This window comes from Martes martes (assembly GCF_963455335.1).
Source record: "Martes martes genome assembly, chromosome: 15".
Taxonomy (NCBI): domain Eukaryota; kingdom Metazoa; phylum Chordata; class Mammalia; order Carnivora; family Mustelidae; genus Martes; species Martes martes.
The window spans coordinates 3,759,587-3,785,379 of record NC_137903.1 but is presented as its reverse complement, the minus strand read 5'-3'; the positions used below and the strand labels follow the sequence as shown (position 1 = coordinate 3,785,379).

Here is a 25,793-nt window from a genome sequence, read left to right as displayed (position 1 = left end):
TGGGAAGCACAGATCTGCCCAGTGCCGATAACCGCGACCCATACAAGAACCCTGCAAATTACTCCTGCCCTTGCAAAATGGAAGGTAAGACTCCTCTCTCATGACGCTGTCTGGGATGCACTCCAGCCTCCTCTGCAGCCACTAGCACTCACCTAAGAGCGGCATGCCACCCGAAAGACAGCGCGGGGCTCCAAACCCCCGCTGTGTTCTCATCCGTCTCGATGGCCTCAGAGCCGATGTGCGTTCTCAGAAAACTGTAAAAGTAGCAAGACAGCCAGGGGTCCAAGTGTTAAGCCACCAGGATTTAAGATGCTCTCATCCTGTCCCTCCGTTAATCCTCAAGTCTCCCTGATCCTCACCCCAACAATGGTGGTGCTAAGAGGACTGCAGCAACTCGGTCAGTCTAGATGGACTGAGAAGACGAGGCAGGGCTGAGCCTCGCAGGCAGGGCCAGAGCAGTAAAAGCAGCCCGTCCCATGAGCCTCTCCTGGCCACAAAGGCTGAAAACCCTAAGAACACTGGGTTACAACGCATGAAACCTCGTCCCTGAGTCTTGTGCACTTCCACAGTGCTCCCTGCTCTAAAGGCTATTGTTCTTTTTTTTTTTTTTTAATAATCGTATTTTTTAAAGATTTATTTATTTATTTACTTGAGAGAGAGAAAAAGAAGAACACTCCCCACTGAGCAGGGATCCCGATGCGGGGCTCCATCCCAGGACCCTGAGATCATGACCTGAGCCAAAGGCAGATACTTCACACACTGAGCCACCCAGGCGCCCCAAGACTATTGCTCTTACCCCCCTTTATTTTATTACTTCATGGTGACCAATCCTGCCCTGTTATTTCTTTGGTCATAAGCTTACCACAGGGTTGGCACCATTGGTGAGAAGTTTCTGGAATAGGACAACCGGAAACGTTTATGGATTAAGAGAAGCTTAGCTACAGCAGATGAAGAGCAGGATGGCCTGACGGTGACACTCACAGGGACCTGACTCTGCATACGGACAGCCAAAAGCCATTGGATAGGACACCTCTCAGACACTGAGACACTGCTTCTGTTCTCAAATAAAAATTGGGATGGTAATACCTGCTTCACAGAATTGTCTAAAGATCAGAAAGTAATGTGAATTAATCATGTCTATATATAAGTTATATGCACATTAAGATAATTGATGGTGGTTCTTATCTCTTAAAGATTTTTTTAAGGTCTTTATTTATTTGAGAGAGAGAGAGAGAGAGAGAGCACGCGCACAAGCAGGGAGAGGGGCAGAGGGAGAGGGAGAAGTAGTCTCCCTGCTGAAAAGACAGCTTGACCCCAGGACTCTGGGATCATGACCAGAGCTAAAGGCAGATGCTTAACCAACTGGGCCACCAAGGTGCCCCTCTCCTAGATAAAGATTTTAGAATGTTTTCTCCCCACCCCAACTCCATCAGAGGTTCCTTGGTGTGTGTGATATAATTCATTGCCTGAGTTGTGTTTCTACCTTTAATACTGTTATATATTTGAATACAATGAAATGATATGGAAAAGTAAAACAATACTAGACTTTCAAGAAGATAATTTTAAGCTCTCTCAGGTGAAGGAGAGGAAAGAGGGGAAACCAGAAGTGTAGAACCTAGCTCTACTCCAGTAGAACACGAAGTTAGGATATTTAGGTTGGAATCACACTAGAATGAAGTGTGGGCAGCATATCTAGCTCAGGAAGTTCCCTGCTTTGTAGAAGGGTCTGAAGCCATTCTACCATTTTCTTTTTGCTTGTTTCATTTTTGTAAAGTTGCCAAAAAGAAGTATGCCTTTGGAGAAGAATTTCTGTTTCTCTGTCTCTCAGCCAAAAATACAGGTTGACTTTTATCTTGCATTTTAGAACTCCAACCCATTTAAAAAAAAATGCGATTTTGTTAGTTTGTTCAATGAAGTATCCTAATTTTTGCTTCATGAAATAAAAGTAAACACACATATATCTCACTTCCTTTATCCCTTCCATTTAAATGACTAAGAGTACAGCTAAATCAGATTTTTAAAAACCCAATCCATGAAGCTAGGAATAAAATTTTCTTCCTATTTTGACAAAGACTCTACAGAGAGAATTAGGCTATCTTGTTAATTTCAAGACTGTTAGAAATCTGCACCTGGGTTTTCATGAAGTTGTTGAGTTGTATTTCCTAGAGATACGTTGGAAAACAAAACAAAACAAAACAAAAAACAACCTATGTATGTCCTGAGTTCCTGTCATTCTGGAGTCCAAAGATAGGATGGTCCAGAATTCCATCCTGACTTATGGGATCTAAGACTCATCAAAGAAACACAACAAAATTTTAACACAACCTTTTTATGTTACACCTATTAACGGGTTTTTTTTTTTTTCTCTAATTTTTCACTTAGAAACCCGACTTTTATGTTCATAAAACAATTATGTCTCACAAAGTCCTACTGAGAACCTTCTGGAGCCACAGTCTCTCTGAACCGCTGAGTCACCCGGCATCTGTGCGAGTCAGCATCTCCCTCAGCTGAACCTGTCTCCTGGAGATAACGTGGACTGTAGCTGGCGGGATTCGGGGCCCAAGGTTGCTTTTTTTTTTTTTTTTTTTCTTGTACTCTGCCACATATGCAACGTTTCTTTCATCTTTATCTGAAGAAGACTAGACAATTTTTTGAGAATTGTCTGTCTTTCTCTCTTTGTCGTCTTCCTCTCTCTTTCGGATACATTTTATCTTGCCAGGTTCTTGACCTTCCAGAAAAGCGAAACACTTTCCAAAGGAAACCGTGAGTACAGAATTCTTTGTAGTACAGTTTGTCACCAATATAATCAGGAAAGCTGTCTCTTTTGAACTTTCTGCACTGTGTTTGATAGAATCTCTAAGAATTGTTTCCTGGCTTTTAAGAAGTAGAGAAGCTTAATTTTAACTCTTTCTGTGAATATCTCGCTTTAAACAATGATCTTGAGCTCGTAGCTACACAGTATCAAAATCTAGCAATGACCTGTTTACATGGGGTCATAGAGAAAACAAGTAGGTAACTTGGAGCAAAATAATACACAAGAAAGATTGAGGTCTCCATAGAATCATTTGATTCTGTAGGCAAACTACAAAAGGACATCCACAAAGTAGCAATTATATTTTGGGAGGAAGAAGTTTAAAAATTTGAAATTGGTGTTCAGTGTTCTGGCTGAGGTAAGCTAGGGAAAACTGCGCCCATATCCAGATGAAAGAAGGTAAACCCTATGGAGATTTTGCCGGCTGTTGTCTCAAATAGGTTGGATCCCACTTATGTTGTTTGACAGTATAATATTTTACATTGCAAAAGCCAATTACCGAGAGGTTAATAACTTGAAATTTATGATAATTGCTAAAGGATGTGCTGAACTTTTTATCTGTAGTGTTTGTGAATAAAGCAAATAAAAAAGATAAACATATATGAGCTATACTTTATGTGAAAAAACAAACATTTCCAAATATTTGTGTATGTCATTCATCAAGTTTATTGCAAACCATGTTTAATTATTCATTAGATTAAATTCAGAATGATCAGTACAAGTCAACACTTTTCTAGCCTCTGTAAAGAAAATAAAATTACAACTCTTTTTCATCCCTCTGAGATGTGTGATTTTGCTAATTTAAACTTGTCTCCATCATTCATCCAAATTAATTCTATTTATAGGACTTAATAAATGGTGGCACATATTTATGTGAAAAGTTGGGAAAATGTAATCACTGATAAAGAATTACTATCCTAAAGGGTAGCTGCATATGGTTGAAACTACATAAATATCCTAGTGTCTTGTGACAACAGGTTTTTACAGGCTTCAAGACATCTGAATGTAAGTTCAACCTGTGAAAACACCTTGGAACACAGAAAGGGACATCACAGAGATTTGAGAACCCGCAAGAGATAGAAAATTTTTAACTTTCAGGCTATGGAGAGTGGTGGACCGAAGGTGCTGGAAACCGCGGAGCAGATCCAGGAAAGGCGTCAGGAGGTGTTAACTCGCTACAGAAGGTTCAAGGAGCTGGTTGCTGAGAGGGGTCAGAAGCTCGAAGATTCCTATCACTACCAGGTTTTCAGACGGGATGCAGATGACCTAGAGAAGTGGATCTTGGAGAAACTCAAGATTGCAGATGATAAGAGCTATGAAGACCCGACTAACATACAGGTACTCCAGTCCTGTGACTTCCCCAGAGCAGACTCTAAGATCTCCAGGGAGGGAAACACTCTTGTAATGTAAGTGTGTATTTAACTATAAGGGCATAATGTCATTGAAAGTTCAGACTTCCTGTTAGGGACCACAATTCTGTCACTAAATGGCCTGTGTCCTTAACTTCTTATGCCCACGACTTATGTACAGAGGAAACTCACCCTATGAAAGTAATTTTGGTCTGAAGTTGTGCTATGGGCATAATAGTGACTGAGAGTTCAAAGAAGTTATGACATATCAGGCAACTTTAATATTTCAAGGTTATGAAATGTCAGGGCTTCCATTCTGCTGGGAGATTTTCCCCAGGTTTATCCCAAGGGGCTATCCATGCCCTTGCTCAGTCCACATGACAGGTGTCAGAAGGAGGCTCCTCTCCTTCCATCCCAGCATGTGACAGAGTCATGACCAGAAGAAAGGGTTACCTACCTAAAAGGGGTGGTTGACGTTGGAGAGGAAGCTCCTGGATCAAAAAGAGAGTGATATCTATTAAAAGGATTGATACACGTATGACAACAAGAGTATTATCTGATAAGCAGAAACCTCTCAATTAAAAAAAATGTTATATTAATGATCATTTTCATCATTGTATTCAGCTTTCCATAGCACTTACTTCCTCTGTTCTGAAGAGGAACAAATATGGGGCATCTTTTCATTCTCACCGAAGGCAATTGAGGCTTAAAAATAACAGGGTATTTACTGGAAACTCCCCAGAGTCAATGCGGACAGGACGAAACATTTTCCTGGGTCCCCTAACCTTGTGCCTGGATTGGCCTGAAGTGGTCATTTCTTTTAGGATGTGACTTCTCCAGCTCTGGTCATGGGTTTTCTCTTTATCTAGGTTGTGAAACAAGTAGTTCTGCCCAAAAGTAAGAAAAGGAACCGAAGAACCCCTTTATGCTCTAGGCATACTAGGGTTCATTAGCCTTAACTTCTGATTTCTAAACTTCAGGGCAAGTATCTGAAGCATGAGTCCTTTGAGGCAGAAGTACAAGCAAAATCAAGGGTCATTCCTGAACTGGAAGAAATCAGGGAAACCCGATTTGCTGAGGGGCATTTTGCCCACGAGGACACCAAGGTAAATGTATGGTAGGGTTCTGTAAGAGATGTTTCCAATTGTTGATTATGTTAGCAGAGTTTTAAGTTACTATGACTCAAGGTCTAAAGCTTGAGATAGGGGGTTTGGAACCAGGGTTCCTGCCTCTTATCTTCCACTGGGGTGGGGCAGGAAAGATGGTGGACTTCCTCATGTCCCCTGGGTCAGGAAGAAGAGAGCTATGATACAAAATGGATCCTGGGATGGTGTTGCATTCCTCCCAGGCCACCAGAAGACAACTTGGCTTAAGATCAGGCCCTCTTTAACCCAGTTGCATGTGTCTCGGATGAACTGGCTTTCCTAAATGCCATTTCTAACGATTTCTTCTGACCTCAGAGTCCTTGTCCCTCACATTCTCCAAACAAGGGATATGGTGTCATGTGAGTCTTCTCTGAAATATCTCTCCCTTCTCTGTGATACCTCCCTCTCTTCACAACCCACATGCTGTGACTAATATTATAGTTCTCAAACTCCATTCTTCTGCTCATTTTGAAAAACTTCTAAAATCCCTTCTCTTCAGAAAATCTTCCCTGAGCCCGGCAGACTAAAGACCACCACCACTCTGGAATTCATTACTAATGTATCAGTTCTTTCCTGACAATCCGCATGCTCTTCCAACACGTTTGTGTTGATAGAGTCAATTCAGGATCTCTCCTGCATGAGTGGATTTGTTTGTTTTTACTGTTGAAGTTTGTTTGACATTATCATACCAAATTTATGTGACATGGTCTTTCTACACTTGCATACAAATTCTAGTCCATTTTACTGTCAACAAAATATGGTCGGAGAACACGGACTTTAACAGGAGAGAACCTTATTGAAAAGGATAGTCTGTAACAAGAAAAATCTCAAAAATTATGTATTGATATAAAATAGATTATTTTTTGGTATTACTCACAGCTTTGTGTGCCACTAATCACCTACATTAGTTAAAATAGTTAAGACATGTTTGAGACATCTTCACAACTATCAGACTCACTGAGCTCCATCAGACCACAGCACTGGAGAATTCAGAGAGAAATGTGATCTCCCGGCTACCATAAACAGTAGTTGAAAAATACCAGATTTCTGAGGACATGACATAGACAGTACTTTAAATTTGATAAATTATATAATCTGTGATCTTCTAAACTAACCTGGCATCAAAGCCTAAAATTACATAGTCTTGAAATTCTCTTACTGCTTTGGTGCCAGTAATTTCCATTATAAATTAGCAACATTGTAGTTCTTACTCGTCCTGGCAAACAGCTCATGCTAAATTTCTTCCATAATTTGCCAGTACTTAGAACACCCTCTGCCTGCCCCCTACCTGTCAAAATCCTATCTGTTCCTCAAGCTTCAATTCAAATTGAGCACTGTTACGTGAATCCTTATTCCATCCTGTCTTATTATTTATGATCCTTTCATCCTCTAAAACCTCAAAGCATTTTTACATTTTTTTTCTCTTATGGCGGATCACGTGTGGCTTGATTTAACATCTACTCTGAGGCACATAGATTTTTTCCTTTAAATATCTATTGAGCAATTAATGCACGAGAGAATGCAATTTTTATCCAGGGCCCTCTCTGCATGCGTCTCCGTGTCCTACCTACTCCTCAGCAGGTACGGTGCCTGAGCAGTTTTGTGTCTCCTCCCAAAGGCCCATCTGGAACAGCTGCACAGACTATGGGACCTGCTGCTGGAGCTGACTCAGGAGAGGGGCGTCCTGCTGCTGCGGGCCCTGAAGCTTCAGCAGTACCTGCAGGAGTGCGCTGACATCTTGGAGTGGATCGGAGACAAGGTACGGGACCCACAGGACGCAAGGAGGGCTTTCCATCCCTGTCCCGGGCAGCCCCCTGGCAATCTAATGCAGGCTGCTGGGAAAGCAGTCTGGGTGTCTGTTTCTGGACTTTGTTCCTTGAAAGAAGCCATTCTGGCAAAGATTTAGGGGTATCCTGGAGATTAGTGACCTTGTATGTGGGGAAAAGTGCCCTGGGCTTGTCCCTGTCTCCCTCCCACCATCCTTCGCTCCTCCTCCTAAGTTTCTGCTCTTACTCTGGGTTCAGGCTGAGGGTGTCGCTAGCTCCTTTCCTAAGGGCTGTCTCTCAGTACCTATAACTAAGGAGGTTTCTATTTTCAGAGTACCTGAAGGATAGTCCCGTGTTAGGACTGAAGATGCACTCACGTGAGTGCCCAGTCCAGGACTTCTGCAGATACCAGTGGGTTGATTGAGTAGAATCAGGATGAATTTATTTTTCATGTTCCAGAACACACAAGGGCACTTCCAGGAGCCTTGACCAACAATGTCCCTGATCTTTCTGAAGGATTACCCCAAAGAGCAACGTCCCCGGGACCAGGATACTCCCTCAGGAAATACACTCCTGCCTCCGGCTCTCTCCTGAAGGGCCTCCCCCAGGCTCCACCAGCCACTCCTTCTGAGCTCTCCTGAGAGGGTGCGCAACGGTTTTGTACATTTGAACTGCAGAAACTATTTGCTAGTGACTCAATAGACTGCCCATACCCACAGGAGACAATAGTGACGTCCGTGGAGCTGGGTGAGGACTGGGAGCGCACCGAGGTTCTGCATAAGAAGTTTGAGGAGTTCCAAGCAGACCTGGAAGCTCGACGGGAGAAAGTGGAAGGAATAAACCGGTACGCCAGAGAGTCCGCCAAGGTGAGGTGGGGCGCAAAGGGTCAGTGCGGGGGACGGTTCCGGTGTCCAGAACCTTCCAGCCATCAGTAGATGGGCTCAGAAGGATGTGGGACGTTGTGAGAAAACAGGGAGGCGTGACCCTGTGGCAACGTGCCCGGGGTAGTTTCCTCTCCTGTCTCTGCCCATCTCTTGCCCGTCCACGGAAACAGAGGCGTGAGCGGGTGAGCCGGTGTATGTGTGTGCACGCGCATGTGTGTGGAGGTCCTAGACCACAGCGTGGTACCTGCTGGGCAGAACGCCCATCGCCCGTGTTCATGACGCACCCTTTCCTCATGAAGAAGAACCAGAATAAAGTAGCAAAGAATATAAAATAAAGGAGCGCTCTCATAATGTATATGATGTCATCACACGTGATGTTTTTGTGAGGGCGGAAGGAGAAGGGAGGCAGTTTTACCTTCATTCACTTAAGACAGTGTTTAAGCAGATTTTCAGTGTCTGAGCAAACAGTTTGGTGTGGGCATAAATCACATTAGGATATGCGGGAAGACTGGGGAGCCCGTCTGATTTCATGTGCTGTGAGGGAACTAGCAACTCTGACCGTCGGCTGCTGTGCCTGTCCATTTGGTTTCTTCATTGCCTCAGCTCTCGTACAGGGACACTCCTTCTGTAGTAACAGATCCGAGACTTCAGGCTGAATGGGTATTGGAGTACAGGAAGTAAACGGCATCTCAATTTTTTTTTTTTCAGGTCACGTTTCCAACAATCTCTAAACTTTCTCTGTCCGCCATCTTTGTCTCATTGTGGAAGTTTCTCGGTTATTCAGTGCTATCTAACACGCTGTCCCCAAACTTCAAACAACAAACATGTTCTTTTCCCCCGATTTGGTGATTCAGCTGCCTGGCTAGGCAATTCTCCTGATCCCACCTTAAGGGCTACAGTTGGGGTGGAGGGCCTAAAATGGCCTTGCCCCCATGTCTGGGGCCTTGGCTCTCACTTTCCAGGAGTGCATGCTTTGTTTATGTGTCAGTGGTCCAAAGGTAGGAACAGAAGCTGAAGGGCTTCTTGAGACCAAGGGGCAGGAGCTCGTATCATTCCAGACACATTCTATGGTAACCCAGGCCTAGGCCAACCCAGACCCCAAGCCTGAGGAAATGGACTTCCCTTATTGCAAGGAGGGCTTCATGGCAAAATAACGCGGCCATTTTGTCTAATCGACCATAGGACGGATTGATTCTTGCAGAGTGTGTCCTCTGCTCTGGTGGGACCCGCACACAGCTACAAGTACAAAGGCCATGCATTCAAGAAGGGGAGTGTAGAAAATTCCATCTGGAGAGGATTCAGAATGGGGATGGAAATTCCAAGAGGCAGGGACAGAAGGGGTAGGAAGACTTGGATGCATGGGAACTGCTCGAAACTGCCAAGTGTCCAAATAGGCTGATGCCGTGAACTTGACCTCGTTTCATACATCTCGGTGCTTCAGATGGTTTGCAACGACGTATGAAATTTTCTGCAAAATTAAATGCATGTGTATGTAATTCTGGGAAGAGGGAAACATCTCTCATTTGATTCTCAAAGGTGTCGGGACCCCAAAGGCGTTAAGAACCACCGTAGTAGAGTTTTGGAAAATAAAGTCCTAGTTCACAGAGGGAATTTTTTTCTTCCGGGGTTTTCCAGGGACTTGGCAGGCATCCACAAGGTGGAATTCTGAAAATAACCTCATGGCCGGGCAATCTGTTAATAGTCTTTCCCAGGGCTATGGGCAAAAGATAGAGTATCTGGCGGGTGGGTTTCTGAATCTTGGTAAAACTAGGACACAGGGCTACGGTGAAGATTGGCATCTGGCTAGATGATCATTCTCTATGCCTGGCAAAGTAGGAACCAGTATGAAATGAGAGGTGTTCAATGATTTTTGGAACAGGCTCACCTTTGCCTATCCCCGGCCCTGGTTTCTTTCCAGGAGAACCATCCTGAGCTGCCCTTGATCAAGCTGAAGCAGGATGAGGTGAACGAAGCCTGGGAACGTCTCCTCAATCTGGCTCTGCAGCGGCAGGAAACGCTGTCCAGTGCTGCAGACCTCCAGCGGTTCAGAAGGTATGAATCTGGCCAACACGTTATGGGGAAACTCTGCAACAGCACTGTGTTTGTGCTTGTTCTAGCTTCTGGCTACAGTTAGCAATTAGTGGCCAGTATCTCAAAACGGAGTAAATCATGCACTTGCACTTGAGGCAGCAAGGGAGAGTGTAGTTAGGGCAAGTGTGACCCACCACCTAGCCAAGTGTGTGATGACTGGAGCCCAGAGCGATAAATCTGGCGCAGGTGAATTAGTGATGGAAGTACTGCAGAGATGAGGAACGTGCATCAGGACCTGGATGGGAGTGGAAGGTTGCGTGGGAAGAAAAAAGACAGTAAGAGCTGACCGAGATATGGCAAGTATATCTAGAGGCCCAAGGACCAGATAATGCTCAGGCCTCTACATCTCAAAGGAAACCATTACAAGCAAGAACTCTTACATTACTTTTTGCTAGTGAGTGGGAATTCAAGGTAACTGCTAGCTGAGTATACTTGCCGTGGACGTTGTTTGCCCTGGAATGCCTGCCATTGTCTTTGTTGGGACTCATGTGGCTCTCCGGCAGGGATGTGACTGAAGCCATCCAGTGGATCAAGGAGAAGGAGCCTCAAGTCACCTCTGAGGACTATGGCAAAGACCTTGTTACCTCTGAGGCCCTGTTTCATAGTCACAAGGGCCTTGAGAGGAACCTTGCAGTCATGGGGGACAAGGTAAGCCACTGTTGGAAGCCTGGCTGGTCTCTTGGCCTGGGAGAGGCATTTGGTGGATATCTTGCCTCCAGAGGACACAGTAAATTCACTGTGTTGATAAAGGAGAAATGCCTTATCCCTGAATACACTTCCTTGTTCTAGTTCATAACTTTTCCATGAAGTTTCCTTTAAATATATGTACATGTTTTATGTGTGTGTGTGTGTGTGTGTGTGTGTGTGTGTGTGTGTGTTGTAATGTACTTTATGATTTAAAAACAAAAAGCTACCTCCAGGAATGGTTTCCTAATCTTATTCAGGACCTGCCGTCAGAGGGTCTTTCCTTTTGTCAAACCACATTTCTGTCAGTTCAGCTGATCCTATTTCTTTTTGTCCTTCTCTCAGTAGATAAGGGAAGAAATTTCTCCTTCTTCTTCTTCTTCTTCTTCACCTTCTCACCCTCCTCCTCCTCATCCCCGTCCTCCTCCTTCTTCCTTCCTTCCTTCCTTCCTTCCTTCCTTCCTTCCTTCCTTTCCTCCTCCTCCTCTTTCTTCTTCTTCTTCCTTCCTTCCTTCCTTCTTTCTTCTTTCTTATCTTCTCCCTTCAAATAAACTCAGAGACACCTAGAACATGTTACTAGATCCACTTTTCGCTTCTCTTCTGAAAGCTGGAAGACCCGAGTCCCTATCTCTAGAGGAGGAGACAGAGGCAGGTTTGAATTTGGAGGAAGCCTCTACCCCTGATTGGCTCCCATCCTTGCTTCTTCCCCTTACAACATCACCCATAACCTCAACCAACTCCTCCAGAGTGTGTACAGTGGAGTCAGCCCTGAAGGTCCCCACACGCTGCCCCCGACCATAGCTTTGTCTCTAGAGCCAGTTTCCGAAAACTCTCCCGTTATTCTATTTCTTTCATTCTTGCTCCATTTTTGTATTTTGACTTTTTCTCCTAAAAATGAATAATAAAATCCCATAATTTGATGCATAATGATAATGAAATTTTAAATCCTAGACAACACCTGATTGTAGTTAAATATAATGCAAGCACTAATGGTAACACGTGGGAAAGTCACCCATACCCACATTTTTGCCCCAATGGTCTTGCTTCCTAGGAATTGTTCTCAGAATGGTCTGGCATTGCTAGAATTCTTGGCAGAAATTCTCCCGGGCAAAAGGGTCTCTCTGATTCTCACAACAGTATTTATGAGACAGTATAGAGTGTGGTGAAGGACAGTCTGAGGTCCAACCTTGCTTTGACACTTAGTAGCTGAATGGCCTTGGCCAAATAAAATACTCTACCTCTCAGTTTTCATATAAAGGAGGAAATAAAAATAGTTTCTGCTTCTGAGTGTTATTTTAAAAAGACAATAAGTCAGTGCATGTGCAGTGCTGAGCAGTAAGCACTCAATAAGAGACAAAAGTGGTCAGTACATTATCATTGCTGATATAGTATGTTAGCATATTAATACAAAATTATCTTTGGAAAACAGTGTGGAGAGTCCTCAAAAAATTAAAAATAGAGCTTCCCTATGACCCTGCAATTGCACTATCGGTATTTACCCCAAAGATACAGATGTAGTGAAAAGAAGGGCCATCTGTTCCCCAATGTTCATAGCAGCAATGGCCACAGTCACCAAACTGTGGAAAGAACCAAGATGCCCTTCAACAGACGAATGGATAAGGAAGATGTGGTCCATATACACTAGGGAGCATTATGCCTCCATCAGAAAGGACGAATACCTAACTTTTGTATCAACATGGATGGGACTGGAAGAGATTATGCTGAGTGAAATAAGTCAAGCAGAGAAAGTCAATTATCATATGGTTTCACTTACCTGTGTAACATAAGGAATAACATGGAGGACATTAAGAGAAGGAAAGGAAAAGTGAATTGGGGGAAATTGGAAGGGGAGACGAAGCATGAGAGACTGTGGACTCTGAGAAACAAACTGAGGGTTTTGGAGGGGAGGGTGTTGGGGGATTGGGTGAGCCTGGTGGTGGGTATTAAGGAAGGCGTGTATTGCATGGAGCACTGGGTGTGGTGCATAAATGATGAATTCTGGAACACTGCATCGAAAACTAATGATGTATTTCATGGTGACTAACATAACACGATGAAAAATTAATTAAAATTGTTTTATTTTAATATTTTAATTTACTATTTGTTATTTTTATATTTATTATATATTTTATTTAATATCTTTATTTATTTTAATTTAATAAGTACGTTACCGTTATCAATAGTTATCAGTTGTTTTGTCAGATCCCTCCCATAAGACTTTGTCGGGATGAATCGGAGTGCTTGGATTTCCCATTAGGTTTCTTTTTCATCCCAAAGGTGAAGGAGTTATGTGCCAGAGCAGACAAGCTGATGCTTTCGCACCCTCCAGAGGCATCTCAGATCCAGCAGATGAAAGAGGACCTAGTCTCCAACTGGGAGCACGTTCGAGCCTTGGCTACCAACAGATACGCGAAGCTGGAGGCTTCTTATGGGTCAGAAATCCCTCCTCTCTGTTGCTCTATCTCTACAGGGTTCGGATAGGACATCAAAAGCAGAAATAAAGAGTGAAAGAATCGAATAATGAGGGACCCGGCCCTCCCGCCTGCTGGTGGTGGAGGCGAAAGAAGCTTTATTTGTTAAGGGAAGCCCTCTGCCGGCTGGCATCGCACCCAGCAAGACTCCTCCCCGCACTGTGGCTCGTGGGTCTTCCCTGCCTAGAAACTGTAGAGTGCTATCAAATGGCCCACGCACCCCGAGAAGCAGCTGAAGAAGCATCAACATCCCCAGCCCTAGCTCAGGAAGTGAAGTAAATTTCCAAGCTGAACGGTGTAAAAATAAATCCAGAATTATTTCCTGAATGTGGGTCAGCTTGCCAAAATGTTGGGTAACATTTCAGTAGTTAATGTTTATAGTTAGTCATTAAAACACCAGAAAGCAGTGTTTATCTTACTTTTACAATTCCAAATTAACTGGTGAGCATTTAATTATTTGAATAGGTAAACATTTTAGTGTCTTGTTTTTAGTCATGGGGTTAAGGGTGAGCTAAGGCACGCGAGGGCTCCTGACCTTAACACTGGTCCCCTTTCCTGCCAGGTGCCCAGTGTTATTCATATGCCGTGTCTTATTTATTGGCCTCATTGGGAGGACTTGACTTCACTTCATGGGTCTCTGGGGTGGTGTGACCTTGTGATGTTGGGGAAGCAAGGAAGGCGCAGATGCCTCATCACACAATGACACACCGTCCCGGGAGTCAGCAACCTGGACTGAAGGACCACCTGCCCGACACGCCCCCCCTAAAGGAACAGGAAGGCCATTGGGGGGGAAGGGGTAGGAAGGGGTAGGATTAGGATTGCATCTCTCAGCTCAACCCAACCCTAACTCCTGGCTTGGTCCACGTACACCTGGTTTCTCCTTCCTGTCCTTTACCTACCTTTCTTGCAGGTACCAGAGGTTCTTATCTGACTATGAGGAGCTCTCAGGCTGGATGAAGGAGAAGGCTGCTCTGATCAGTGCTGATGAGCTGCCCACAGACGTGGCTAGTGGGGAGGCCTTGCTGGACAGGCATCGACAACACAAGGTGGACAGGAAGAGCCCCCCGTCACCCAGGGGGAGCAAGAGGGAGGGGCCAGGAGTGCCAGAAGGTTTCTTGTTGCATTTTAAGACATTTTGTCTTGTGGCCACAGCATGAGATTGACTCTTATGATGAGCGATTCCAATCTGTCGATGAGACTGGTCAGGCTCTGCTGGATGCTGGTCATGAAGCCTCTGATGAAGTTCGGGAAAAGGTAACCTAGTTGAATAGTGGGTGGAATTCTGATACATATTTAGCCCCACGTAATCTCATAATAATATGAACCATGCTACCCACTCAGACCTTGAAGTCGTGAGAGAAAAGCCCACTTCTTGTCCACGTGTGCATCCTTCCAAAGGCCTCGCACTTACTAGATGTTCACGTTGTCTCTTCCTTTCCAAAGATGACAACACTTGCCAACAGCTGGGCGGCCCTGCTGGGGCTGTGGGACCAGCGGCAGCTTCAGTACCTGCAGTGCCTATACCTGCACCTCTTCTACCGTGACAGTGAGCAGGTGGACAGCTGGATGAGCAGACAAGAGGTAATGGGGGGAGGGGGGCCAAGCAAGTGTCCAGAAGCCATTTCCCCCACCCCTCATTTATCCCATGACTACCGTCAGCACCCTCACAACCACTTCTGTGGGCTGGAGATTGTCTTAGGAAGTAGAGGGTGATCTATAGGAAGAAGATGAGATTGGCCCCTCCTTTGAGGCTCTTACAATTCCCTCATGAACAGACGCCTAGAAAAATACCTAAATACACAGCAGAGGAGCGTTAACTTCCCCTGAACATAAGGCCAGATGAATATCACATTGCTGAGGGGTCAGGAATAGAAAGTTGTGATGAGTCAGGGAAGGTCAACCAGAGATTTCCTGGAGGAGGTGATTGGTCCTCTTGAGGCAGTGTTGGGAAGTCAGAATGGAGCCAAGATTGGCCAGGACAACTCTATGTGGACAGAACCAGAAACAGAGGTGATCAAGTTGTGTGAGGGGATTGGGGAGGAGTCTGAAGTTCCTGCTGTTCAAGGTCGGTCCCTACCCACCATCCCACAAGATCCCACCTTGCTCTCCCACCGTCTCCTCTCCATCCTTAGTCCTTGTCTCAGAGATGCTCCAAAAGCAATGTTTCTCACCAACAAGGAAGAGCTGAGATGTGTCTCTGTCTTCTACAGGCCTTCCTGGAGAACGAGGACTTGGGGAACTCCCTGGGCAGTGTGGAAGCCCTTCTTGAGAAGCATGATGACTTTGAAGAGGCCTTCACCGCCCAGGAGGAGAAGATCACAGTGAGATGCGGGCTCTGGCGTGGGCGCCAGCTCTGTTTGTTTGTGTCACTTCATACAACACCCGTCCTTAGAGAGAACCACTCGTCACTTTCAGACATAACATGAGGGTTCTTTTCAAAAGAGAAAACATTCAGAAAAGTAATCATACCCATTTTTACCATCACATTTTTTATTCCACACAGCATATTTAGAAAATTTTTAAGGAGGAATTTTTTTAGCCACTTACATTTTCCCAATGAAGTGATGATTGTTTTATTTTTTTCTGCAGCATAAATAGATATTATTGGATCCCTATCTGACACAGAATCATGACTTGGAAGTTTGAGGTGTATTATTTACTTTTTCAGTTTTTTTTTTTCTCTCCAGTAATGTCTCCATTTAGTTTTCTCTAGTAAAATCTAGATGTCTAAGCAACATCTTTTCTTTTCCTGTACATCTTCAGCTTTGTGTTTCTTCTCCAATGTGACCACAGCTTTCCTGTGAACCCTACACTACAATGCCCCAGAAACTGGTCAATGTATAAGCTGGGCTCAGACAAGGGTGGGAGGATTTTATTGGTCCAATGTACTGCGTGTCTTTGGCCGTCTCCTCGGCTGGTTTTGGCTTTTAACCCATACATACTACCACTGGCAACAGCAGCAACCATAACAATAGAATTCCAAGTCAGTACGGGGATTAACGTGGTCCTTATCCATCCATATGCTTGCTCTGTTGATTTTTATTGGTAAAAACTAACAGTATAAAATAAGTTGTTGTTTATAAAATGCTATCATGTATTTTAGATTATATTCCCATTCTCTATCACTTAATCCATCCTGAGTTCTAACAATTTGAGGGGTTCATGAATGAATATGAATAAAAATTTCTAACCCTTCTTCCTACGAGGCTAGAGATATAAATACATATATTATATCAGGCAGAAAAGGGAGGGAGGGAGAGTGAGAGAGTGAGAGCGAGAGGCTGGCCACTGCGCAGGACTATATCCACAGTGCTTCCTCTTGAAAACTTAAGAGCAGGAGTGCCTGGGTAGCTCAGTCTGTTAAGCCTGTGACTCTTAGTTTCAGCTCAGGACTTGATTTCCTGGTCGTGAGATCAAGCCCTGAGTAGGGCTCTGCATTCAGCATGGCGTCTGCTTGGGATTCCCTCCCCCAACTTGAGCACATGCTCACTCTCTCTCACTCTCTCTAATAAATAAATAAATACAATCTTAAAAAAAATAAGAATAGATCAAATATTCACCTTCAAGTGACATCAAAATTCATTTATTATAACCTCGATGTTAAAAATATTATGGCATCAAAGAGGGTAATTAACTCATCAACTATACATTCTGAAACAGAATTTGTAATAGAAATCAGAACTAGGTCCCAGATGTCTGACCCTGAGAGTTGTTCTCTTCCCACATTGCCACGCTTTCTCTCTCAACAGCTAGCCCAGTGGTGGCCACTTACTCAGGGGCCACTGAGGGAAAACCACTCCAGTTTTTGTTGTTTTGTTTTTCAGACTGTAGACAATAATGCAACGAAGCTGATCAACGGTGGGCATTACGACTCTGAGAACATTGCTGCTCTGCGGGATAGTGTATGTCGGAAGCCCCGGACGCACGTCTGCCTGCCTGTGCCCTGGGGCCCGGGGAGGAGGTGGGGCCCAGGGACCGAGCTGGGCAGTGAATCTCATGTGTTCATACTTGGCTTTGATGACCGTGAGTTTCATCTTGGTTTTTGCAGCTCTTGGCCCGGCGGGATGCCCTACGTAAGAAGGCGGCCACACGGCGCAAACTCCTGGAGGATTCCCGGCTTCTGCAGAAACTCTATGAGGACTCAGATGACCTAAAGAACTGGATCAATAAGAAGAAGAAGTTGGCAGACGACGAAGATTACAAGGTAAGCAGGGTGTTCGGACCCTGGGCACACTCATCAGGACTGTTTCAGGGGACCGGAGTCTTAGAGCTGAAAGGACTGGTGAGCCTCTTTACAGAGAAGGACCCTGAGTCTCTCAAGGCAAGATACTTGGTTAAAAGCAAAGAATCTGGTTTCTGGATTTCCTGTGTCCCACCACCTCTCACTTCTTTTCTTCGACACAAATTCTCTTTTCCCTTCCCTTTCCTTCCTTTTTCTTTTCTTTTCTTTTCTTTTCTTTTCTTTTCTCCTCTTTCCCTTTATCTCTTTTCTTTTTTTTTTTTTAATTTTATTTATTTATTTTAAAGAGAGAGAGAACAAGGGGGTGGGCAGTGGGAGAGGGAGAAGCAGACTCCCCACGGAGCAGGGAGCCTGGCGCAGGGGCTCCATCCCAGGATCCTGGGATCAGGACCTAAACCGAAGACAGACTCTTAATTGACTGATCCATCCAGGCACCCTTCTCCAGCACAACTTCTAATGTTCCATAACGGAGTGGGGGAAGGGAGGCATGGCTCCTTGTTTAGTCGCTTCTTGTCCCTCCACTGCCTCTGCTGCTTCTCTCTGCACCTTTGTCATAGAAAAACATTACGTCTGATCCCGTTGTAGGTTCACATTTACTGAAAGCTCCTAGGAACCCAAAGGTAACCTCAAGGTTTGGCATAATGCAGGGTTACACAGTTTTGTAGCTAGAAGGGAACAACCCCTCATTTTATGGATGAGGAAACCAAGGATTTAAATTGGAAAGTGACTTGCCCAGAGTTACCCAGTTACTTGGAAGGCAGTTTAACGTAAGTGTTAGAGCATGAATTCTGGAGAAGGTGAACCTGGGCTCGAATTCTCTTAGTTCTGTCTTATTTATGTGACTTTGGGAAACCCTTGACTTCTCTCTAAGCCATAGATTTCTCTACCTTGGGGTTGTGTAAAACATGGATTTTTCATTCACAAGTGTTATGTACTACAAACTATTATACCCACATATATATAATCATACACTTTCACACTTAGTGGAAGCTAGAATGAGTCTCCTAATTTCTAGGCCAATACCTATTCACAATATTTACTTTTGTTTCATATCTTTATAGAACTATGAGCACCTTATCTGTACCTTTCATCTTGTTAAACTTGGAAATATGTGTTTGTGTTCTTGGGAGGAGGTGTGGTTCCTGGGTACAGAAGGTATACAGATCTTCTCTAGAGGGAGATATCATGCATCGGGACAGAAATGGGAAAAATTTGTCATCTTTCATGACAGCTCCCTGTTTCTGTTTTCCCTTCTCTTTTTAAATTTCAAATTTTTATTTAAATTTTAATTAATTAACCTATATGGTAAAATTGGTTCCAGGAGTAGATTTGCAGTGATTCATCACTTCCATATAACACCTACTGCTCATCACAAGTGCCCTCCTTTATCCCCATCCCCCATCTCGCCCATCCCACTGCCCACCTCCCTTCATCATCTCTCAGTTTGTTCTCTATCATTAAGGGTCTCTTATGGTTTGCCTTCCACTTCCCACCCCCCTCCCCTATGTGTATCTGTTTTTGTTTCTTGAATTCCACGTATATGAGTGAGATCATATGGTACTTGTCTTTCTCTGACAGATTTATTTCTTTTAGCCTAATACACTCCAGATCCATCCATGTCATTGCAAATGGCAAGATTTCATTCTTTTCGATGGCTGAGTAATATTCCATTGCTTATATATACCACCTGTTACTTATCCATTCATCAGACGATGGACATTAGGTTCTCCCCGTAGTTTGGCTACTGTTGATCATGTCTGATTGTTAATTCTTGCCTGGGGTGACATATTCAAAATGATCTTTAGGAGAAGTCTAGGCTGCATGTCGATTAGCCATGTGTGATGTGTGGCTAGAAGGAGGTGTTGGCCACATGAGTTTGTTCACGTTCTCTGGCTCAGTAGTTGAACTAGGACAGTTCCCTTGTTTCCTCTCCTTAATGCAGTTGTATTTATAGTGAGAAGTAACCCCTATCCTCAAAATTTCTGCTCCCCATTCTTCAGATAAGTTTCCTTTATCGTTTGGACTTAGGACATACAGAACTTGAAGAGCCGCGTTCAAAAGCAGGAGGAGTTTAAAAATGAATTGGAAGATTACCAACGCCTGCTCGACACACTGGAGAAAACTGGCCGGGAGATGATTGAGGCTGATCACTATGCCTCGGACAAGGTGGCTGAGCGTGTGGACGAGGTTGTCAGCCTCTGGAAGGAGCTGCTGGCAGCTACAGAGCAGAAAGGTGAGAAGCAGAGATTTTGGTGAACGTCTACCTCCTAAATTCTGAAACCTAGCATTTTAATCTCTACCACCTTGAATTTGCCTGGTGACCTCCATAAGAAGGGAGGCCACTCATTTCTTCCTGTATTGAACAGAGTTTTTATAACTTAAACTAAGTTTACCACATTATATACATACAGCTTTATGTTTTCTTCAGGCACATAAGTTTAAGTGAAATTACTTCTGTTTTCTTCACTTTGCTCCCACTTTTTTTTTTTTTTCTGTCTCCTTAACAAATATTCCAGAGCCATGAATCCAGTATTGGCTATGCACCTGAAACTGGTGTCCTTAAGTTAGATTTTCCCTACTTGGGTTCTACAGATGAAACAAGATATTTTGACCCAGGTTATTAAGGTAGACATTACAAGATTGCCAGCACCACATATGATGTTCTTACAATATTTTGTTCTTTTTAAAAAATATTTTTATTAACATATAATGTATTATTTGCCCCGGGGGTATAAGTCTGTGACTCATCAGGCTTACACATTTTACAGCACTCACCATAGCACATACCCTCCCCAATGTCCATCACCCAGCCACCCCATCCCTGCCCCCTCACCCCCAGCAACCCTCAGTTTGTTTTGTGAGATTAAGAGTCTGTTGTGGTTTACCTCCCTCCCAATCCCATTAAAAAACACAATCTTTTATTCTTATAAATGGAGTTTGATGATGCTTTTTTTCACATATCTGAAAGTGTTCAGGCCCTGTAAGCTCTTAAAAAATTCCCACATGTCTGCTTGGATAACCTCTACTTACATTTAACCTCCCCTCTTTAGAAAATCAGTCAGTTGTGGCAATTAACACAAATAATGAGGTCTTCCTATCAATATTCTTCTTGTGAGACAGAGACTCCATCTACAGACACCACTCTGCCCTGGTTATAGACTATATATACCATGCTGATTCCTTTAGATATCAACCCAATTTGGGGTTTAGGGGAAAAAATGCAAATTTACAGTAACAATAAGATGGTACTGCTACTCCCCAGCATCAGGAGATACAGCGACTACTTAGCAGAAATAATGTGAATGATCGTTCAAAGAATAAAGAATTTAGCTGAGAATGGTGTGGACAATCAAGACATTTTCTGGAAGAGAAAAATTGTGAGGCAGGGCTGCTGATGAAGGACAGGTACCAGGAGGGGCTGGTAATGTTCTGAGAAAGACATTTATAAAAAGACAGTTCACAATTTCAAATGGAAACCCATCCCGATTTTTATACTTCTCTTGGGAAATGCAGAGTTTGGGTTTGAATCCCTTTGAAAAGGAGGTCTTGATAGAGAGTGATGGTTGACATATTAAATACCCAAGATGGTCAGATCTAACACAATAGGACTGTACCTCCTCAGCAGAGAATAAACAGATTATTTCTTTGTTTTGGGAATGAAAGTTACTGATTTCAAAACAAAGACCATCCAAATTGCACAAATTAAAGATTTTTTTTTGTATAATCACATATGGAATGGATATTTTTTTCTCATTAGGATATCAAAATATTGTATTTCCCCTTAAGTCTGACGGACAGTGTATTACTGTGTAGTGAGGAAGAGTCATGGTGTCTGTCCCATTCTTACTGCCTCATTCCAGGGAACCAGTTGCACGAAGCTAACCAGGAGCTTCAGTTCAAGAACACTGCAGAAGACCTAGAGCGCTGGCTGGGGGACGTGGAGCAGCAGGTGGTCTCCGAGGACTATGGGAAAGGCCTGTCTGATGTACAGAACCTACTCAGGAAACATGGCTTCCTGGAGTCTGCTGTGGGCGTCCATCAGGTCGGTTGCCAGCTCTCTGGCCATGGTAGACCAGAGCTCCCGTCCGTGCCATCAGCACACTCGTAATAAATAACTATTGACAGAGAAAGAGAGCAAGAAACTGAAGGCAAAAATTCCAGAATTTTAGTTGGTCAGCTGTGCCTTCCTAAGACCTTGTGTGGTGCAGCCATTATCCTGGGGGCGGTTGTCAAAACCCCACGGCCGGGGGAGCTTTGTGGGCTCCCCTGTATATGGTGTGGCACTCTGACTCCAGAAACTTGGGCTTGGTATTTCTGCTCGTCACCTGCTGCTGATGTGACCTTTGATGCTTCTTTTCACCTTCTCACATCTCTATATGCTCATCTGTACTGCAAGTTTTGGACAACATGGCCTCTTCCTGTCCCGGCATTCCATGGGTCAAAGCTTGCAAATATCTTTAATCCTACTGCTTCATTTTTTGGTTAAGAACATTGAAGCCCATAGCTGTGGAGTGACTTCCATGAGGTCACAGAGAGAATTGGCAGCAGGGTAAGGACTAGGATGTGGATGTGTAGGATGTGCACTCTGGAGTGCAGGGTTACTCCCCTGACATCCCGCAAGATTGTCACTTGAGTTTATCTGCTCAGTTGTGAGATTGTGTGATTTTCTGGAGAACCCACTTCCAGCTGACTCACTTTCTCATCCAAGGTCTCTTAGCTTGTACTTAAGTAGGAAAGTCCTACTGATCTATCTTGTTAAAATCCACTTTTATGATGTCTGCTCCTTGAGTTAAATGGGAAAGACAGAATAATCTACAGGAAACAGAAAACAGGAGACAAGACAAGTCCCTTAGATACCTCCAGGGATGGCTTGATGAGGGTGCAAACAAGGTAACAAAATAATGAGATTCTTTTTGGAAACACCCCATTTCATCTCCTGGGCATTGTTCCTGGGATGCCACAAACTTCAGCCTGGGAAGTTTCCATGTTAGTCACACTTGCAGCTCATTTGCAAGGAAGGAGGGTGGGAGGGGAGTCTGACAGAAAGTGCCCCTCTGTTTTCCTCCAGGCCATGGTTTATTGACACTCTGACAGGTACTTGTGGTTTATTAATACTCCTGTTAGTTAAGGCTCTGTGTCTGTGGTTTCCCTGATTTCCTTGGCATACTCTCTGTATATTCTGTTTTTCTGAAATGTTTAGGAATTACTTTCCTATAAATAGCTCTTGGGTGATGATGGGGCCCTCGGGTCAGCATCCTTTGTCACTCTATCTCATGGATCTGGTTAAAAGTCATCACATGGCACTGGGGGAGCTGATTCTCCCCAAAGCCTCCTCATGCTGGACCCCCCCCACCCCTTTCTACTAAACGATGGCATTTCCTGACACCTATTCTGTCTCTCCCTCAGGATCAGGTGGACACCCTCACAGACCTGGCAGTATATTTTGAAAAAATAGACCATCCCGATGCTGGAGACATAAAAGCAAGGCAGGAGTCCCTAGTGTCCCGGTTTGAAGCTCTGAAGGAGCCACTGAGCGCCCGGAAAAAGACGCTCATTGACCATCTGCTCCTGCACCAGATCTGCAGGGACACGGAGGATGAGGAAGCCTGGATCCAGGAGACTGAGCCCTCAGTGGCTTCCACCTACCTTGGTTAGTTCCTGAGCATGTGTGGGCTGAGCCATAGAAGACCAGGGTCTGCAGACTCTCAGAGAGATCTGGGACAACCTGAGACACCGTTGTGGGGGATGCAGAGTTTGCTCTCAGCTCTTCCCTCTCACACTCAGGAACAATTTTTCCATCTTCCATAGAAGATTTTGTTAAAATTCATAGTGAACAGTTTACCTCCCAAAGTAAACCATGAACAATGCCATGAATTGAAGGCCTCTGAGAAGAGCGGGAGGGCTCAACCTTTTGCTACTTTCTCTAACTTAAGTTACTGCCAAGGCCCTTGGCTGAGCCTTCATGGTTGGTGCTCGAGGTCCCAAATAATTTTGTCCATCGTGTCAGTGCCTCCCTTCTGTGAAGATCTGAGCTATGGGAAAGAGAAAAGTGGTGGGACAGCAGAGAGAAGTACATACCTTCCTTTCCTTTGGGGGCCGTCCATCATTGCCAGTGCTGGGGTACGAGCGGAATGCAAACTTCATACCCAACAGTGGGAGCATCTATGAGGAGCTGATGATGGTGACAGTGGAGGGGCCAGCCTGGGAGAACTTCTAGAAGAGAAAAGACGTTTTAAAGGGTGGACAGGCCTGGAGAGCTTCTGGAAAGTCATTCAGTGGGACGTACAGGGAAGGGATTTTTGAAGGGGAGGGGGGGAACGTGTGGACGGGAGATAGGTAGTTGACGTCTGGAACTGGGGTGCTGAGAAACTGAAGCAACAATGTATAACATTTAGTTGGTGCTTGTTAATGCCAGCAGCAAGGGAGGCATATTTTTATTAGGTATTTCTAATCTTTACAAAGAAAACTTTAAAACATCTAACACATCATTTTCATGGTGAAAAACACCTAAGTTCAAGGATTTGATAACTTTCTGACACCCATAGGAATTCGTAAGTGGAGGAGTCTGCTTTTTACACCGTAATATGCTGAAACAAAATTGGTCACGCGCCATTGAAAGTCCTGGTTGAAGAGTTACTTGCCTTTCTGCCTATATAGTGACTTATTTATTAACTTTTATAAAATAATGAGTTGAACTTTCTCAGTACAAAGAGACAAGGGGAACAACAGTGAGCAGAGTTAATTCGGACAAATGATATAAATTTCAGGAAGTCCAGACGGAGACTACAGCCTCAAAGGGAAAAACTTGTAGGTTCAAGAGTTATAAAAAGTAGAGCAGCCTCTTCTTATTTCATGCACTAGAACAATACCTGACCTTAGAATTATTTTTCTCTGTAGGCAAGGACCTGATTGTCTCCAAGAAGCTTCTGAACAGACACCAAGTCATCCAGGATAACATTGCCAGTCATGAGCCAAGCATCCAAGCGATAACAGAGAAGGGAAACAAAATGGTAGAGGAAGGTATGTATGGTTCGGGTTGAACTGGTCGATAATCACATGCTAAACTTAAAGGAAGAAGTTTGTACAATTTTTTTTTTTTAATTTTTTTTAAATTTTATTTATTTATTTGACAGACAGAGATCACAAGTAGGCAGAGAGGCAGGCAGAGAGAGGAGGAAGCAGGCTCCCTGCTGAGCAGAGAGCCCGATGCGGGGCTCGATCCCAGGACGCTGGGATCATGACCTGAGCCGAAGGCAGTGGCTTAACCCACTGAGCCACCCAGGTGCCCCGAAGTTTGTACAATTTTAGGGCTTTAAGGGAATTTTAAAAGATATCTGATTCACATTCCCTTTTAATGCAGAAATTCCCCTTGGGCATTTCCGACAGACACAATGATGATACAATATTGCTTATATAATCCAATAACAGGAAACTCTCTACCTCATAAATCAACCATTTGTATTCTTCAGTTAAGCCAAAATTATAAAATAAAATATTTTTATGCTAATAATCAATATGATCTTCTGTAGAAGTTTTAGAATTTAGAATTTAAGTTACAAAGCCCCAGAAAACAAATCAGGCCCTTTTCCCACATGGGAATTTCCGGATCTGTGAAGAGTTGCCTCAGATCATTTGCATTTATTTTGATCATTTACATTTAAAGCAGTTATAGTCTGGATAGTTAATAGTACCATTTCTTTAAATTCCTTATTTGTGTAATCTCAATATCTCTCCTCCTCCTGGCTTCTTGTCTTTAAAAACCCCCTACTGCTTAAAGATGATGTTTGAAACTGAACGTCAAGACATCAAGTTCCGGCTGTGCTATAAGCAACATAGATTACACTGGATCATCTCTCCCTTGATTCAAGAATAATTTGTTGCCAACAAAAGAAGAAGGAGGTGGAGGAGGGGGAGGGGGAAGGGGGGAAGGAAAGCAGGAGAAGAAGAAAATGTTGGTAGCTAGCATCCAGCTATCAAAAGTATAGTTTAAAATTCACATTGTTGACCAAAAATTCAGATCTCAACTGAGGGATTCAAACTAAAAATGTTTATTTACAGTTCCTATTTTACTATAGTGACTCACCTTATTTCTTTTCTTGAATTGTAATTGTGGATTTCATCTATTTTGTTCAGTTCTATCAGTTTTTGTTTCATGTATGTTGAGACTATATTTTTGTGTGCGTACATATTTAGGCTTGTTGAATTAATGAATTAAAATCTTCCACATTATGATAGAGAGCCCTCTTTACCCCTGGTCATACCCTGAAGGCTACTTGGTGCTACATCAGTACAGCCACACCAGCTGTCTTTGATTCATGTTTGCACAATATATGTTTCTCCATCTTTTTGGT

General features: G+C 43.7%; 1 protein-coding gene across 1 annotated transcript in view; it reads left to right on the top strand.

The window, feature by feature from the left end:
• Positions 1-3,913: 3,913 nt before the first annotated feature.
• Positions 3,914-25,793, top strand: part of SPTA1 (spectrin alpha, erythrocytic 1) — a gene marked incomplete at its 5' end in the record, with an annotated part of 61,096 nt that continues 39,216 nt past the window's right edge. The window contains 17 exons of the mRNA XM_080824150.1: positions 3,914-4,150; positions 5,142-5,267; positions 6,925-7,065; positions 7,792-7,938; positions 9,875-10,008; positions 10,551-10,695; positions 13,009-13,163; positions 14,113-14,248; positions 14,355-14,456; positions 14,646-14,783; positions 15,413-15,523; positions 17,027-17,104; positions 17,251-17,406; positions 19,471-19,675; positions 21,303-21,484; positions 22,849-23,092; positions 24,340-24,462. Of these exons, the coding sequence (XP_080680276.1) occupies positions 3,914-4,150; positions 5,142-5,267; positions 6,925-7,065; positions 7,792-7,938; positions 9,875-10,008; positions 10,551-10,695; positions 13,009-13,163; positions 14,113-14,248; positions 14,355-14,456; positions 14,646-14,783; positions 15,413-15,523; positions 17,027-17,104; positions 17,251-17,406; positions 19,471-19,675; positions 21,303-21,484; positions 22,849-23,092; positions 24,340-24,462 (2,560 nt within the window). The remainder of the gene's footprint in view (positions 4,151-5,141; positions 5,268-6,924; positions 7,066-7,791; positions 7,939-9,874; positions 10,009-10,550; positions 10,696-13,008; positions 13,164-14,112; positions 14,249-14,354; positions 14,457-14,645; positions 14,784-15,412; positions 15,524-17,026; positions 17,105-17,250; positions 17,407-19,470; positions 19,676-21,302; positions 21,485-22,848; positions 23,093-24,339; positions 24,463-25,793) is intronic.